Raw genomic sequence first — 16269 nt, forward strand, 5'->3', positions numbered from 1 at the left:
TCAGTTGCGCTGCTTTATTTCTTACATGAAGTCTTGCAATTGTTGGCTTCCCTCTTTACGTTCTTTCTTTTTGTCTGGTCTGTTTTCTTTTTGCTCACATACTCAAAAAACGCAAAGCAAAATCGTTGAATAGTTGTAAGACAATAGTCTCCTTTATTACTACATATGTGGCGTCTACACAATAGATCTGACACATGTTCCAGAGTTGAAGCACACTGTTGGAGCATTTCTGTTGTTCAGAACCTGTACGCAGCCATGACGGTAGAGAGCAATATTCTCTGGCTGTTCACTGACAAGATAATGAGCCACTTTTTACAACACTGGAGGCTCCTAGAGGCCCATCTTTTTAACCATGTGCTGCCACAAAAGCCAGACGCCACTGAATCTGCTGGCATGAAAAGGGGATTTTCTTTCTTTTTTTCTTCCCCGTTTTACTATGTCGTCGCGTTTGTTAATCAGAATTATTTAGAGCCGACAATTTAGTTGCCGCCTACGGGTCTCGTAGTTGGGAGCTTTGGTTCTCGATGGGTGAACATGGCATCCTGTACCCAACCCCTACTACAAACCAAAATGGGCAGACATTTTAGTTTGTGGATTCAGTGCCAATAAGTTGACTTCCCGGGTCACACCCACACCACTTCCTTTTCCTCCAGCTGCTGTGTGTCTTCGGGCTGGCGTCACGTCACCATGGTGATCATAGAACACTCTTTCCCTTACAGTCTCCTCAACACATCCAGTACTGTCACCTCCTGTCTGCGTATTGTACATGTTTTTTGTCAACTGTACTGTATATCATTTTGTAATATAGTAAATTGGTGGGGTAAATACATATGTACAGATTTTTTGGAATCACATATGCATTATTTGTCTTGTCAAGTGTTGGAATGGTTATATTTAAGGGGCACAGTATAACTACATTTTATTAATCAAGAGGTATTTCTGTATGAAAGACGGTTTGATGGAATAGACTAGAGTGAGACTTATAACTTCAGAGGCTACTCATTTCAGTGGCACGTAATTGAGCACTGGCAGCGAGCTGGGAACTAATATTAAACCCAATTTCCGTTTTTTGTTTATGTCCTAATTTCCTTGCCTGTGGAAATGTGATTCTGTGGTCATGAATGTAATTCTCCTTTATGTTTTACCTCCCTATGGCAGTGGTGTTGCATGATTCCATGTACCTGTTGTGAATTCTCATCTGATGTGACACAAAAACAAAAACGCTCGACAGCATATTAATCTTTTCTATAGTTTCTACGTCTTTGTCCCACTAAACGCTGTCCTCTGTTTCACCGGAACAGGTAAAGAGGAAGAGCTTCCCAAGAAGCCGCTTGGCCAGCTACCTCCTGAGCCGGCAGCCATTGCGGTGAATCACGTGGCCAACGGTCAGAGCCACGCTCAGCCGGCCGAGCCTCCGAGGGACCCGAGCCCCCTACCGGAACAACGCCAGCGAGATGGCAGCCGGCCCCCGAGTCGGGCACGCAGGGACTCCCTGGACAAGCTGAAGAAGAAGGACGCTCGCTCCAGAGGGTCAGGGGAGATCGGTGCCGACCCCCGGAAGCAGCCTTCGGCGTCGACCTCGACTCCTGAGAGGGTGGCGACTCCGTCCCCGGGGCCCGCTCCTCTCGTACAGGTGGACGGAGGAGGGAGGTCTCAGAGCCACGCCACCGCTAACCACAACTCCAACGCGGCCTCCAGCTCCCGAAGGGACATCACGCCGCGCTGGGTCAAGCCCTCCGAGATCAAGCTGGAGGCGGTCAAGGCGGCAGCGGCACGCGAGACCCAGCTGAGCCGAGGTGCCTCGCCGGCCGGCTCCAGCCCGGACGAGTCCGTGCTTCCCCATCGGCGGCCCCGACCCAAGGGCTTCGTACCCGGCTCTGACCGTGGCTCTAACGCGTCCCAGTATGACAACGTACCGGGACTGCCCGAACAGGACTTTGAGGTCCTGGAGCTGGAGAGACCGCCTTCCAGGATGATGACCCCTCGCAGCGAAACCTCGTTCAGCACGCAGCCGTCCCTCCGGCAGCTCAGCCCGAGCCGCACGCCCAGCCTGGCAGGGAGCCTGGTCTCCGTGGCGACAGGGCCCAGGTTTCCCAAGCAGGCTATCCCTCCTCCGCTGTCCCTAAACAGTCCAGCAGGGTTCCATCCCACCTACCCCAGCGTCCATGGGCAGTACCACACCCCTCCCCAGCAGTACTCCCCCGGCGGGCCCACCATGATGCCTCTGTACCATCCCAACTACAGTGTAAGTCTGGAGCACAGAGGAGAGGAGAGACACTTCGCCCCACCTTCCCGAGTTCCACATACGTCGTCGGGTGTCGCATATGGGGATAGGGCGTACGCCACCACTGAGCGCCATCCCAACAGTCTCTCCCCAGAAAAGGCCCTCGTGAACAACTCGTTCGCCACCTACCGCAGGCAGCCGCTGAACACCGCCCATGAACTCCGGAACCCTGCAGGGCCTGGCCTGGATCGCGTCCTACAGCTGGAAAGCCCCAGCAGCAGCACAACGACCCCCGTGTACTTGCGACAGCCCACTCGACTCACCGCCGACTCACAGGTCTACTCTCAGGCAGACTACAGGTATGAGGGGGGGCACAGGCAGAATTACGTGCCAGCGGAGGGGCCAGCGCGGCGGGCCCCCGACGGACAGCCTTGGGCTTTGGAGGGGCCAGCGCGGCGGGCCCCCGACGGACAGCCTTGGGCTCTGGAGGGCGAGTTGCCACCTCGCTCCCCAGTAGGGGGGGTTCCCCGGTCACCCAGCTTCCAGAAGGCCCAGATGTCTCCCGTCCAAGAGTTCACTTTCCCCTCGGACCCCGAGCGCCTGCTTCACTACAGGACACAGGAGCAGCAGCAGCCCGTCATAAGGCAGCAGCAACTCCAGACGGCCCAGCTGTTTGGAGGACCACACTACAGACACGCACAGGAGGCTTTCGCCATGCAGGAGTCTATGTTGCTGTGATGAGAGACGGCAACAGAGGCGTGAAGAGACACTGAAAATACTGACATGTAGTCACTGACACTGTGGCAAAGGCAAGCAGTAGTCCTAGCGTTGTTAGGAGCCTTGTTTTGGTTCTGTTTCTTTTGTTTCCTTGTGCTTTACGTGTGAAATACTGACCTTCTGACTGTCTCAATGCATCGTGACGTTGCAGGACACACCAGCTTCTGACGTTTATACTGATCACTTTAAAAGAAAAATACTGACTGAAGATTTTATTTTATTTTTGGATGTAAAATCATTATACAGTATATATATATATAGTATATATATAATGCATGTGTGTGTGTATATATGTGTGTACACAGATGTGTATATATATATACACACACACATACACACACAATTTAGAGTCTGAAATGTACAGCAAATGTTTTTTTTTGTTAATATACTGAGTTTTTTTACTTTATCAATAGCAGGCCGGTGATTCTCCTGCAAACAAACTCAGTGATTCGTTTTCTTTATTCCATCTTTATTTTTGTATCTTATGTTAATTCCAAATATCTACATTAGAGGTCGTGGTTTTTCCTCGTGCTCATGCATATCTTATTTTTCAAAGAGAGGACATAATTTAATTAGAAATGGTGACAACTGAAGCACTGTAAGTTATAACTCCATTGTAGAGAGTCGTTTTTTTTGGAAATTGGGGATTGTTTTTCCATTGAGAGTACTCTGCTCAGTTTCAGTTTTTATTTTATTTTTATTTTTTTATGTGCAATTCATTTTTCTTTACCCCATGAAGTACATTACATAGTGTGTGTACTGTATGTGTGTGTACCTGAGGCCAGTGTAATTATTTTACTGAATCTCCATTCCTGACCGTAGACTCAAGGACTCGTGTGTGCCACCTAGTGAGGACTTGTGAAATACTTTTTGGGTTTCATTCGATGGTTTTCAAATCCGGTTTCCTCTGACAGACTGAAAATCCAAGACACATTTTATACTTCGTGCACCAGTGAGTTTTCAGCACATGCAGTAGTTGGTCCACAGCCAGAGAAGGGTTTAAACTAGGGATGTGAATTATCGATTAATAGTTAATTAAGTTTTGATAAGCTTATCGATCGATTAACCGGTTAGTTGACAAGCGCAGTTTTTGTAAAAAACAAATCTGAGAATCTTAATTTCCCTCAATGTCTAACATACAAATCTAAATTTTGCTGATATACAGAAATAATACAAAAAAAGCATGTTAATATTCCTTAATCAAATATTTATTTGACCATTGACGATACAGGGCCAGGCAATGGCATCTTTGTATGTGCGTTCCTCGGCCACACGCTCGCGCAGACAGCATTACATTCACAGAAAACCACCCAATGATAGAACCGCATCATTTTAGATTAATTACGATTAGTTATTAACTGTTTATCAGACTAATTTATTAACGGCGATTAACAATTCATGATAACATCCCTAGTTTAAACTAGTGTTTCAATACCGTGCATCAATATTGAGTTCACCTCTCTCATCCCAGTTATACTGACCGTTCAGTATTGCCACTTCCACTGAAGTCTTAATTAAATACACAGTACTGCAATCACACCATTAGCTACATTCCATCATTTTTCTGCTTGTTTTGATAAAGTTTCTATCTTTCTCAAACAGTATTGCCGTACTGTTCCGTACATTCACATTCCATTACATGATTTTGTTATGTTAAATGACTAATTTCAATCCATTCGGATACTTTGCCTAATAAAACGACTTGGGGTGTAAATGAATCCGTGCATCTATTCAAGATTCAAGGGGACCAATTCACTAAGGCTGTTTATTTTGGGTGTAAAGGACTTTTACAACCTTCCCACATTAGTAGTCTAGAATAAGGCATTCTAATGACATACAGCAAGCTTTGGTCCTACAAATTCACTGAAAATTCCTTTACACCAATAATATGGATGTAAACAGCGTAGTGAATCGAGCCCAAGATGTTTGTCACACAGATGTACATGCATTGTGAAAAAACTAGGTTGGGGGGGGATTCTCCATAATGCATATAAATACCAACGGTGCATAAATAACAGTACTAAACCTACAGTGTGAAAAAAGAAAAACAAGCATACAAGGCCGTAATATTACGTTAATACCACAGAAAAGTTCATTGTTCATTGTCCTAAACTATGCTAAACTGATATTACAAGACATCAGTTGTAATCAGGGTCCTATCACCAAACTAGATATTGCTAAATGTATTTTTTTCGCTCAAGAAACCATTGTTCCCAGACAATTTTGTTGACTGGGAACAATTGTTTTGTTTGTGGAGCGCCCAACACTCCCCACGGTGCCAAATTGACTGATGTAATGTGTAGCTACAGTATGAACATGCTCCAGATTGTATATTCCTGTAAACACTGATAGTCAGGGAATATTATCAGAATAATGTCAAATCTGGGAATACATTTCTTACCAATAGTCGGGGAATATTATCAGAATAATGTCAAATCTGGGAATAAATTTCTTACCAAGAATTTTCTTCACCAATGTGTTTGTAAATGTGTCTACTAACATATCCCACATTGGTTTCTATTCAACGACCCTAGGGGAATTTTTGACAGCTGCTGAAAGTTGGGGTACCATCAACAATGAGGCAAAATGTTCTAAATTTCATTATGCTTTAAGTAGCATGTGACGCATCAAACTAGGGGGATTTCATGATTCTGAATGCATTCCAAGCATTAGTTTTGCACGAAAAACACTCCTTGTGCTAAAGACGGCCATAGCCGTCATCACAAATGTGATGAAGTCAGCATATTTGGGTACATTTGGGCAAGTGGCGATGGCCACAGCCATCTATCAGGATATTTTTGAACACTTTGTGCTTTTTATGTCGACAGGCTTTAGTTCATGGAGATGCTGATTTTCCTTTCCAGCTGGATTCGGCACCTGCCCACAGTGCCAAAACTACTAGTAACTGGTGTACTGACCATGGTATTACTGTGCTTACCTGACCGACCAACTGTCCTGACTTGAAACCCATGGAGAATCTAGGTTGTATTGTCAAGAGGAAGGTATGAGACATAAGATTCAACAATAGAGAGTATGCGCATGCTTAAAGTGAATGGCACATCGAGTGGCAAAGCAACATGCAAAGTGAGTTTAACATTGTTTAACGTTGTTTAATGCAATCAGATTCTGAATTCTGTTTGGATGTATGGGTTATCATGGCCAGAAAGTAGTTTTTTGCCACAAAGTAGGCATTCCTGCATAACTTCCGGGTTTGATGATGATGTCACGCGCATACCCTCTATACAAATGAATTTACGGCTGTTATCAAAGCAAACCTTGGCTTCCATAACACCTCAACAGTGCGGGAACTGCCCATAGATCCGAAGTCCCGTTAGTCCGAACATGCATTAAGGTTGGCGAAATGACACGGCACCAAACAGTGCCACAGGCTGATCCCCTCCATGCCACACCCCATTGATAACAATTTAGGAATTTAGCAGACTATCTTAATCCAGAGCGATTTACATTAAGCAAGAACAAAAAAGCATGGGAATACATCACATAAAAAAGCATTTATCATGAAACATGCCGTACCGTAAGCTAAGAACGTAACAGTGGAATATCTATATAATGAAACTATACATATACTATACTATGCTATACATATGTACTATGATGTGCTATGACTACTTACAATGCAATTATAGTGCTGTCTACAGAACATGCTATAAATCTATCAAATGATATCTATGTCTACAGAAATGCTATCTAAGGGGGTAGGGTAAGTGCTATGGGCCATGATGGAGTCTGAAAAGGTGGGTTTTCAGACTACGGCGGAAGATTGGGAGTGATGCTGCAGTTCTGACTGATTTATGAAATAATTTGTTCAAAAGTAACCCAGACCAAGTATTGACTGCATACATTAATATATTTTTCAGATGGTCGACATTTCTGGATTAAAAAAACATTGTTTTTATTTTTGGTCTCATAAAATATTCTAATATTTTGAGATAGGATTTTTTGATTTTCATGAGCTGTAGGCCTATGTCATAGGCTAATTATCAAAATTTTAAAAAGGAAAGGAGAGGTCGCACAACCTCGTAGTCCCGATGCCAAAACACTTTATTTTACCAGTGTTTTGACAAACAGGTTGTCGTCTTCAGGGTAAAATAAAATAAAACGTTGTTTGGCATACGAGTTTGTGCGACCTCTCCTTTCCTTTTTAAAATTTTGATAATTAGCCTATGACATAGGCTAATTATCAAAATTGAAACAAAAAAAGGTTTTAAATATTGTATGCGCAATGAATTGATAATATATCAAAGTTTAACTTTTTGAATTATATTACGGAAGAAAATGTACTTTTGCAGAATATTCAATTTTTTTAGAAGGAGAGCAGTAGGCTATAGCGCCTATAGGCCTATGACTCGAAATTGAAAACCACTAAAAACGACATAGAAAGATGACATGCTCACGCACACAATTAGAACACAATGGTAACTCCACTACCACCTGAAAATATTTCACAAGAAAGAAATGCAATCACGGGGGAGTTAACCAGGCTATAGTTGAACACCTGACGTCCGTAAACCTTTGCACTGCGCGCGCGCGCGCACACACACACACACACACACACACACACACACACACACACACACACCGATCATGTGTCCAATATGTTTGAAAACACCAATCTAAAATAGTAGCCTATTTTTGCCCTAAAATAGCAATACATATTCCGTGTAGGCCAATATCTTTATTCGTTTATTGTTTAAGTTGCAATTTTGCAGCAACGTCTCTCTCATCCACACAAATGCACGCACAGCTGAGCTGAAGCTATAGCTCCATCTAGTGTCCAAGAATATGCCTACTGTCAGGTTGTACCATAGTTCTAAGGGTTGTATGCATTTACAGAATAATAGGTTTGTTCAATGTCGTTTTTACATCCTGATCCTAGGTTATTAAGTATTCATTGTGTTTTCTAGCTCCGTTTGGAACCTCAATGTCTACAATGGACTGGAAAGTGACAGAGAAAATAAGTAAGAAAACATGCTATTGTGATAGGCTTCTCATGTAGGCGTTTACCACAAGCTGAATTCCAATAGGCTACCCCAAATCTCGGCCACTCGCTCACTCACGCGTTCACTTGCAGCAAGGGCGGTGTTACGGTGAAATTGGTGACCTGCTGAAATATGTGACAATCGTGTTGACATGACATCACGTTCACATAGTGTCAATGCCCGAACGTAAATAATTGTGTTTTGTTTATAGCAGAGTTCAACCTATAGGCCACTTATTTAAACACCTCCATGTAAGTTATCATGAAGTCCACAAGATGGTCAAATATGTCGGCAGGTCACCAATTTCACCGCAACACCGCCATGCTGGAGTGACCGATTGTGAGTGAGTCACAGAGCGAGTGGACGAGATTTCGGGTGTTGGAATTTGGCGTTTACAACCCGGAAGTGTTCTTTACATGTCACGTGACTTGATCCAAACATGGATCCAAAGTCCACGGTTTACACTAGTTTACACACTTCACACAGTCAGACTCAGAAGCAGGTTGCACACTGACTGACACTACTACAAGACAAGACAAGACAAGACAGGGGGACAAACAAAATGGCACGAAACCTGCTGTGCAGAGCATCGTCCGGCCTCGTTCAACTGAGCAAGCTGACACGTTTGTCTGGGGCACGTTTATTATGCACACAACAAGTTCAGACGGAGCCGCTCACTGTCAGCCAGCAACACAATGGCATAAGGTCGAACGTGTTTTAATGGCTTTGTGTCATAGTGCTCCTCAGCACGTGTAACATGTACTGTACACTTGTGTAATGACTGTCTGCTAAGAATTATTGCATGGCGACTTGGGCTTGATTGATTAGTCTTCCACATCATTATCTTCTTTGGTTCTATATTATTGTCTTATAGCCTACTGTCTATGTTATGCATTTCATTTGATTGTTGTTGGTTATCCCATGACACTGTAAAGCACTTTGTAAACATTATTTTCTTAAAGTGCTTTATAAATAGTTTATTATTATTATTATTCACAGATTGTATTTGACAATTATATTCTACATTTCTCAAGTTTTCAATGTTGTTTGTACTACTAAACTTCATAACAATTTAAAAGATTTCTTCTCTTACCAGGAGAATCATACTCAACAATCCACGAAAGAGGAATGCCCTGTCCTTGTCCATGTTACAATCCCTAACAGAGAACATTATGAACGATGTTGACAGCAATGACCTAAGGGTCATAATCATATCAGGTAAGGTATGGAAATATAGCTTGCTTGATTGAAGTATTTATTAACAGTTTGGAGAATTACATGACATTTCAAGCACAACTCAATACAAAAACGGTTAATTGTGGACGACACCATAAAGCATTACATTTGTTTACAATAGGGTCCACCCTTTTCAATTCATCAGAACATTTAAGAGACGTACAAATATGCACTTCTATATAATCAAAACAGGAAAATCATCATAAAATTATGTAAACTGGGGGGAAAAGGGGTGGGGGTATTCAGATTTTACTAGTGCCAGTTTCGAATTGCAGCAGTCCGTAGCTACTTTCCAAAGGTGTAAGCTCTGTTTTTGAATAATGTAGGCCTACTAGTTAATGGTTTTGTCTATGATCAGCGATACTTCAGCAGGGGTTGTTATTGCGATCATATTCACATGACTTGACAGTTGACAGCCATTTTGCCCATACTTGACACTGAGTGACTGCAAGTAAATTGTGTGTGTGGTGGGGTCAAGAATAGATGGATGCTAACCAACATTTGAATCCATGTGTCATAGCAAAGGGATCAGTGTTTTCGTCTGGACATGACCTGAAGGAGCTGACCTCAGCACAGGGTAGAGAATACCACACACAGGTGTTTCAGGCCTGTTCGCAGGTTAGTCTCTCTGTAGCCGCAATTTGCAACACTAGATTTTGTTTTCTTATAATGGGATGAATCTAGAGTTGCAATACCCTCCATTGATATGACCCAATTGATCCAAATTGCATTTCAGATCTGTTTGTATTAAACAACGTTAAACTCACCAACATTGCAGTTGTAATTGAATTATACTATTTCAAACTGTAAAGTGTTTGTTTCATAAAAATCCACCGTAGACATGTTATGAGCTACATTCTGTCAAGAAATTCTGTGCAGGTGATTCTTTTTCTAAGTGTTGGAGTTTGGAAGCGCTCGCCGAAGTCCCTAAACGACCCTGCGGAGCACCTGTTTGAAATTTTCACATGATGCGGGAGGCAGAAGCATGACCACAGCATGGAATTTCTTGACAGAAAGTAACTCATAACATTTCTATGGTGGATGTTTATGAAACAAACGCAAATGCAACACTTTTTTTAATAATGGGATGAATCTAGATTTGCAATACCCTCTATTGACATTCCATAGATCCAAATTGCATTTCCGATCTGCTTGTATAAAACAATGTTAAACTCACCAACATTGCAGCTGTAGGGAAAGCTTGAATTATCCTCTTTCAAACTGCAAAGCGTTTGTTTCATAAACATCCACCATAGACATGTTATTCAGCTACCTTCTGTCAAGAAATTCCATGATGTGATATTTTTTCTATTAACACAATCCATGCCAGTACACTACAATAGAAACGCAGACCAGTGGCCAGCGTTTCTATTGTAAAAAAAAAAAAAAAGTTTTGAAAATAATAATAATAATTACGTCCTGGCACAGGGGATTATAGTGCTTAAAATGTAACCTGTCGTTCCTTGGCTTGGATTGGGTTAACGGGTCGTGCTGCCGCCTCCCCCATTATGCGAAAATTTGAAACAGGTGGTACGCAGGGCCTTTCAGTTACTTCGACAAGCGCATCATAAAAATAAATCTAGTGTTGCAAATTGCGGCCAAGCTTTCCCTACAGCTGCAAACGCAATGTCCCTCTATGTTAACCACTGCAGTAAGTTCCCCCCCTCCTGTTTTTCAGGTCATGACCCTCATACAAGACATACCTGTGCCTGTCATAGCTATGGTGAACGGCGTAGCCACGGCGGCAGGCTGCCAGCTAGTAGCCAGCTGTGACATTGCTGTGGTGACAGAGAAGTCCACCTTTGCCACCCCAGGCGTGAATGTGGGTCTGTTCTGCTCCACACCAGCCGTAGCCATCGGAAGAGCTGTGCCAAGAAAGGTATACAGCAGGGCTTGACATTAAGGCTTGTCCGGTTGTAAGTAATCTTTCCGGACAAGTGCATTAAGATTTTAATTGTCCGTTGGACAAGTGGCGTTCCTAGCAGCCAACAATAGTGTCTGGCATTATTGTCTGGCTTTCCTAATAATCATCTTTCCAATATTGTAATAGCGCTAGAATGTCTGTGATCTTACATACATTTCATGTATTCCAAATACACAGCCATAGATCCTAGCCACAGTCCTATCCACGCACGGTTAGCAGACTGACCACGTCGGCATTTAAAATTGTAGCACTGTGTGCGTACTCGCACAGTAATTAATTCCGAAGACTTGGAGTCAGATGTTGTCCTCTAGTTTAATATTCATTTGAATGTTCTGACAGAAAACGTGTGTTTAAGTGAAATATTCCCACTTTTCCAGGTGGAAATGCTGGACTGAAAATATAAAAACATCCTTTGGGAACAGTTGATGTTTGGAAAGCACAAACGTATGGGGCACACAATTGACAGGTGTCTGTGTTGCGCTTGGTGTGGGGTAAGTGATTACACAACCTATATTGTGTCCCCCATACATTTGTGCTCCCTAAAAGATATGTTCAGTCCTGCACTCATTCCGGGCCCCAGGTCCCTCACCGGAGAGAATGTCGCCCGTGTATAGCTCATGGAAAAGTTGAGATATTTTACTAAATATATGTTTTCTGCCAGAACTTTCAAATTAATACAAAACTAGTCCCCAAAACGACTTCAGATCCTAGGAATTAGGTCTTAGGAATTAATTATTGGGTGAGTGCAGACCTTAGAGTATATGAATAGAGACGGCACCGGATTTCTCCTCCCATCCACTTGCATTAAGTTGCTCAAAAGCGCATGAGGCGATTTCACTCCTCCTTCCGGGTAGGAACAGAGTGCATTCTGGGATGTATTGAACCCAAATCTTGGATAGTCAGCTGGCCGCTGACTATCATTGCACACGTTCACGTATGAAACAGCGCTCACGTCGAGTCACGTGTCATCATGAACGTGCGCAATGATAGTCAACGGACCAGCGTGTTCATGGTCCAAACTGCAATACCAAATTCGGCCACTATATCCATTTCCCCTCAGGGTTTCCTCCGGGTGCCGTCTCTATTCATATATACTCTAAGGTGCAGACGCAGTGCTACAAGTTTAAATGCTGATGAGGTCAGTATAGTAACCATGCACGGATAGGACCAATTTATGGCTGTGTATTTGTAATACATGAAATGTTTGTAAGATCACAGACATTCTAGGGCTATTAACTGAGATAGCCCTAGACTGAGAATATTCATCTAATATTCAAACATGTATTCACCAAAACCATCTTACAGTTAGCCTAGTTGATTTTAAAATGTGTGTGCTCGTGCTCCGGACAAGTGACTTTTGTGCCCAGTCAAGTGAATGGGAAATGTACTTGTCCAAAGGACAAGTGCCTCAAAACGTTAATGTCAAGCCCTGTACAGCATTGGTTCCCAAACTTGTTCCTGTCAAGGACCCCCAAAATGACACTCATTAGCCTGCGGACCCCCATTTGAAAATATATGCCAAGGACCCCCATAAGAAGATTTTTACAGCTCTAGCAGTGATTTTCAGCCATTTTCATTTCAAGGACCCCCAGTTTGATATGCAACAGGCTACGGACCCCCATTTAATGGCATTTCTATCTCTGAGACCCCAATTTGTATTTTAAAATCAACGTTAATTTAACTCTGACAGTGTGGAATGGACCACTTTGGGAAGCACTGCTGTACAGTATCTGAACATATTACTGTACATTGCAGCTCTGGAAAGAGCTGTCATTGATGGCGTCACTCTTGGAAGAGCTCTGATAAACTCCATCCTGTAACCGCCGGTCCATTGCCGTTTCAGTCTCTCATACGCTCGGAATGTACGGTTAAAGAACGTTTTAGCTGCTTACACCATGTCAACATGTCATCTCGGCTGTTCTGGTGGCTCGCACTCAAATAGGCCTGTGTGGAAAAAACATAATAATCAATCATATAATTACAATTGCAGTTAGACATACTGTGAAGTTCGACATTCGTCACATAACTCATGAATGTCAATTGTTCCAGGTTGCAATGGAGATGCTGTTCACTGGAACACCAATTTCAGCCCATGATGCTTTGCTGCATGGCCTGGTCAGTAAGGTTGTGCCAGAGGAACGTCTGGAGGAGGAGACGTTAGCGATCGCCCAGCGCGTGTGTCAGGCCAGCCGACCTGTTGTAGCGCTTGGGAAAGCTACTTTCCAAAGGTGCGAGAGCTCTGGTTTGGAATAAGGAGCTGTTTGTCTATGATCAGTGATATACCTAAAGCAGGTGTTGTTAGTTTAATGTTGTGACAATGTGCTCTTGCCTTTCAGACAAATGGCACAAGGACGAGATGCAGCGTACGCCACAGCCTCTAAGGTCATGGTGGACAACCTAGCTCTCACAGATGGCCAGGAAGGTATCCGGGCATTCATAGAGAAACGCAAACCTGTGTGGAGTCACAAACCAGAGAAGGCTCACGACTGATCCATGGCTACTGGCCTGGATGGACTAGTTCTTTGGAGCTTATCCTGGCTGCACTTTAAAACTGTTGTCCAAGTTTGCTGAAGTAATATTGTGTTAATGTTAGATAATTTAATAATTCACTTCAGACAGTCTTTTAAAGGTTCAGGCGTGTGCTGGGTGCAGATTCAAAGAACATATAAAGAGAATAAAATCTGCACTCTCAGTAGGAAGAGTCTTATTAATGATGAGGATCCGCAACAGCAGTCAATCCAGACAAACGCGTTTCGGCGCGCAGGCCTTCGTCAGTGTCAGAATTTGCATTATTAAAAAGGCATAGGCCTACATAGTAGTGAACATACATATTATTATAATAAATCATTATTGTCTCATTTCAACTCACATAATCCACATTACAAAAAGGATAATCATAGAAAACAGTTTAACACCAATTCTTCATTTAGACCTTTAGGAAATACAGTGTTTAAGAAATGGATCCAAAATGCTTCACGTTGCCATAATAACCGGTCTCTGTCCCCTCTTCTCTTTAAGAGGTTAATATATTCTATGCCTTGAAACCTCAGGGTACATATATCATGTCCAGTACTATTAAAGTGTCTGGCTATGGGGTATTTTTTGTCTTTTGTTCTGATATTACTTTTATGTTCAGTGATTCTGGTTCTTAATTCTTTTTTTGTTTTTCCCACAGCAAAAGCCACAGGGACATTTTAGGAGATAGACAACATTTTTCGTTCTACAAGTGATTCTCCCTTTTACTTTTTTTTTTTTTTTACCTGTGTGGATGTAAAAAATCCTCTCCTTTAATCATGGCGTTGCAGTTAAGGCAGCTATTACAGGGGAAGTGACCTGAGGGTAGTGAGGACATGAAATGTTGAGGTTGTACATAAGTATCATTCTTAACAAGTTTGTCTATTAGGTTCTTAGAAGTTTTACCTATAGAAGGGTCACTGGAGAGTGTATGCCAATGCTTTTTAATAGTATGTTGAGAAATAGGAGAAAATGTGCTAGACAAAACAATTCTTTGACCTGTTGAGACGGAAGACGATTTAGGGGTTAGGAGACCGGTTCTATCCAACTGTTTAACTCTGGACTTATAATTATTTAAAGTGACTTCATCGTAAGTTCGTAACCCCTTTCACTGAACTTGGCACTCATTTCAGAGGCTTGTCTCAAAGTCTGCCTCTGTACTGCAGATTCTTTTGAGTCTCAACATTTGTCTATAAGGTAGCCCTTTTTTTAAATTGGAAGAGTCATAGCTTGAGTAGTGGAGATAGTTATTTCTGTTTTTTTTTATGGTACACTGTTGTATGTACCGTATAGTTATAGATTTAGTGACACTCACATCTAGGAATGACACTGTTTCAGGATTAGCTTCGAGGGAAAAGTTAATAGAGGGTAACCTTGAGTTCATATGGGATGTGAAGCTGTTCAGCATCCCTGTTGCATTATTAAAAATAAAAATGTCATCAATAAATCTAAACCAACATTTTATGTAAGCATTGAAAGGATTATTATATACAAGGTCTTCCTCAAATTTTCCCATAAACAGATTTGCATAGTTTGGAGAGAATGGGCTGCCCATAGAGACAACTTGTTTCTGAAGGTAAAATAATTAGGTCAAAATAATTAATATGAAAATCAACAGGTTCAGTTAGAGAACCATTACCCGCCACTATGGGGCGCCCTGGAACAGGTGTAGTACAACTCCGAAACCATAAACTATGTAGTTTTTTCATGATTTTCATCTTTTTTTTTAATCCTTCAAAATCATGAGTGGGACACTGGGGGGGCACTCAGTGTTTCCCAAACCTTTTCATGTCAAGGAGTTCAAGGACCCCTGAATTAATGTCACAGACCCCCATGTGAACATGTTTTGTACCAGGGACCCCCATCTGAACATGTGTTGTAGCCTACCAGGGACCCCCATCTGAACATATGTTGTACCAGGGACCCCCATCTGAAGATATGTTGTACCAGGGACCCCCATCTGAACATGCGTTGTACCAGGGACCCCCCCCCCCCAAAAAGAGAAGATTCAACATTATTCAAACATTTGTTAAAACATTTAAAAATAGCAGATGTGCAAGCTTGTAGAGCTGCTATTTTTGAATAACGAAAGTCTAACATTTGGATGAAGAGGTTCAAATGATCGTGATGCTGTAGGCTATGCAATCATTTTGCTGGGGACCCCCTGGAACCTGTGGCAGCGGTGGCCGAACGGATAGCGGATCGGTCTTGATACCGGAAGGTCGCCAGTTCGAATCAGCGATCCGACACGTTAAAAAATTACCACCGCTGAAGTGCCCTTGAACAAGGCATTGAACCACTACGATGAAATGTGTTCTATGAGCAGGGCCTGGCTGGAAACAAGTTCTTGAGCTTAGCCCAGATACCCTGGGTAAATATAGTAGTCATTTCATTTCATTTCATTTCCTTTCCTCCCCAAGGACCCCTGGAAGGCCGGAACCTCCCCAAGGACCCCTGCTTCATATTGATTCCATCATGTGTCCATATATATTGATTTTAAATAGACTTGTTCAAATAATTATACCCTATACAAAAATGCACGAAACATAAAATTCACATACCGGTATATGTGATTCACAAGAATCACATATACC

At 42.5% G+C, this 16269-nt stretch overlaps 2 protein-coding genes across 2 annotated transcripts in view; both read left to right on the top strand.

Annotated features, from left to right (window-relative positions):
- Window positions 1-4105, top strand: part of usp6nl (USP6 N-terminal like) — an 86941-nt gene extending 82836 nt beyond the window's left edge. Inside the window, exon 15 of the mRNA XM_079494650.1 lies at window positions 1302-4105. Coding sequence (XP_079350776.1) covers window positions 1302-2962 — 1661 coding nt within the window. The 3' untranslated portion in view covers window positions 2963-4105. The remainder of the gene's footprint in view (window positions 1-1301) is intronic.
- A 4328-nt stretch (window positions 4106-8433) lies between these two features.
- On the top strand, window positions 8434-15182 carry echdc3 (enoyl CoA hydratase domain containing 3). Its single transcript, XM_079494322.1, has 6 exons — window positions 8434-8706; window positions 9098-9219; window positions 9758-9855; window positions 10916-11116; window positions 13211-13389; window positions 13498-15182. The coding sequence occupies exons 1-6, from the start codon at window positions 8564-8566 to the stop codon at window positions 13649-13651; spliced, it is 897 nt and encodes a 298-aa protein (XP_079350448.1). The 5' UTR covers window positions 8434-8563; the 3' UTR covers window positions 13652-15182.
- The last annotated feature ends 1087 nt before the right edge of the window (window positions 15183-16269 follow it).

This window comes from Electrona antarctica (genome assembly GCF_951216825.1).
Source record: "Electrona antarctica genome assembly, chromosome: 23".
Taxonomy (NCBI): domain Eukaryota; kingdom Metazoa; phylum Chordata; class Actinopteri; order Myctophiformes; family Myctophidae; genus Electrona; species Electrona antarctica.

Bases quoted from the DNA above. Each gene is read 5' to 3' on its own strand.
- echdc3 (XM_079494322.1), top strand. From the start codon at position 8,564: ATGGCACGAAACCTGCTGTGCAGAGCATCGTCCGGCCTCGTTCAACTG. The intron at 8,707-9,097 runs GTCGAACGTGTT...TTCTCTTACCAG, and splicing joins CAGCAACACAATGGCATAAG to GAGAATCATACTCAACAATC. The intron at 9,220-9,757 runs GTAAGGTATGGA...CATGTGTCATAG, and splicing joins AAGGGTCATAATCATATCAG to CAAAGGGATCAGTGTTTTCG.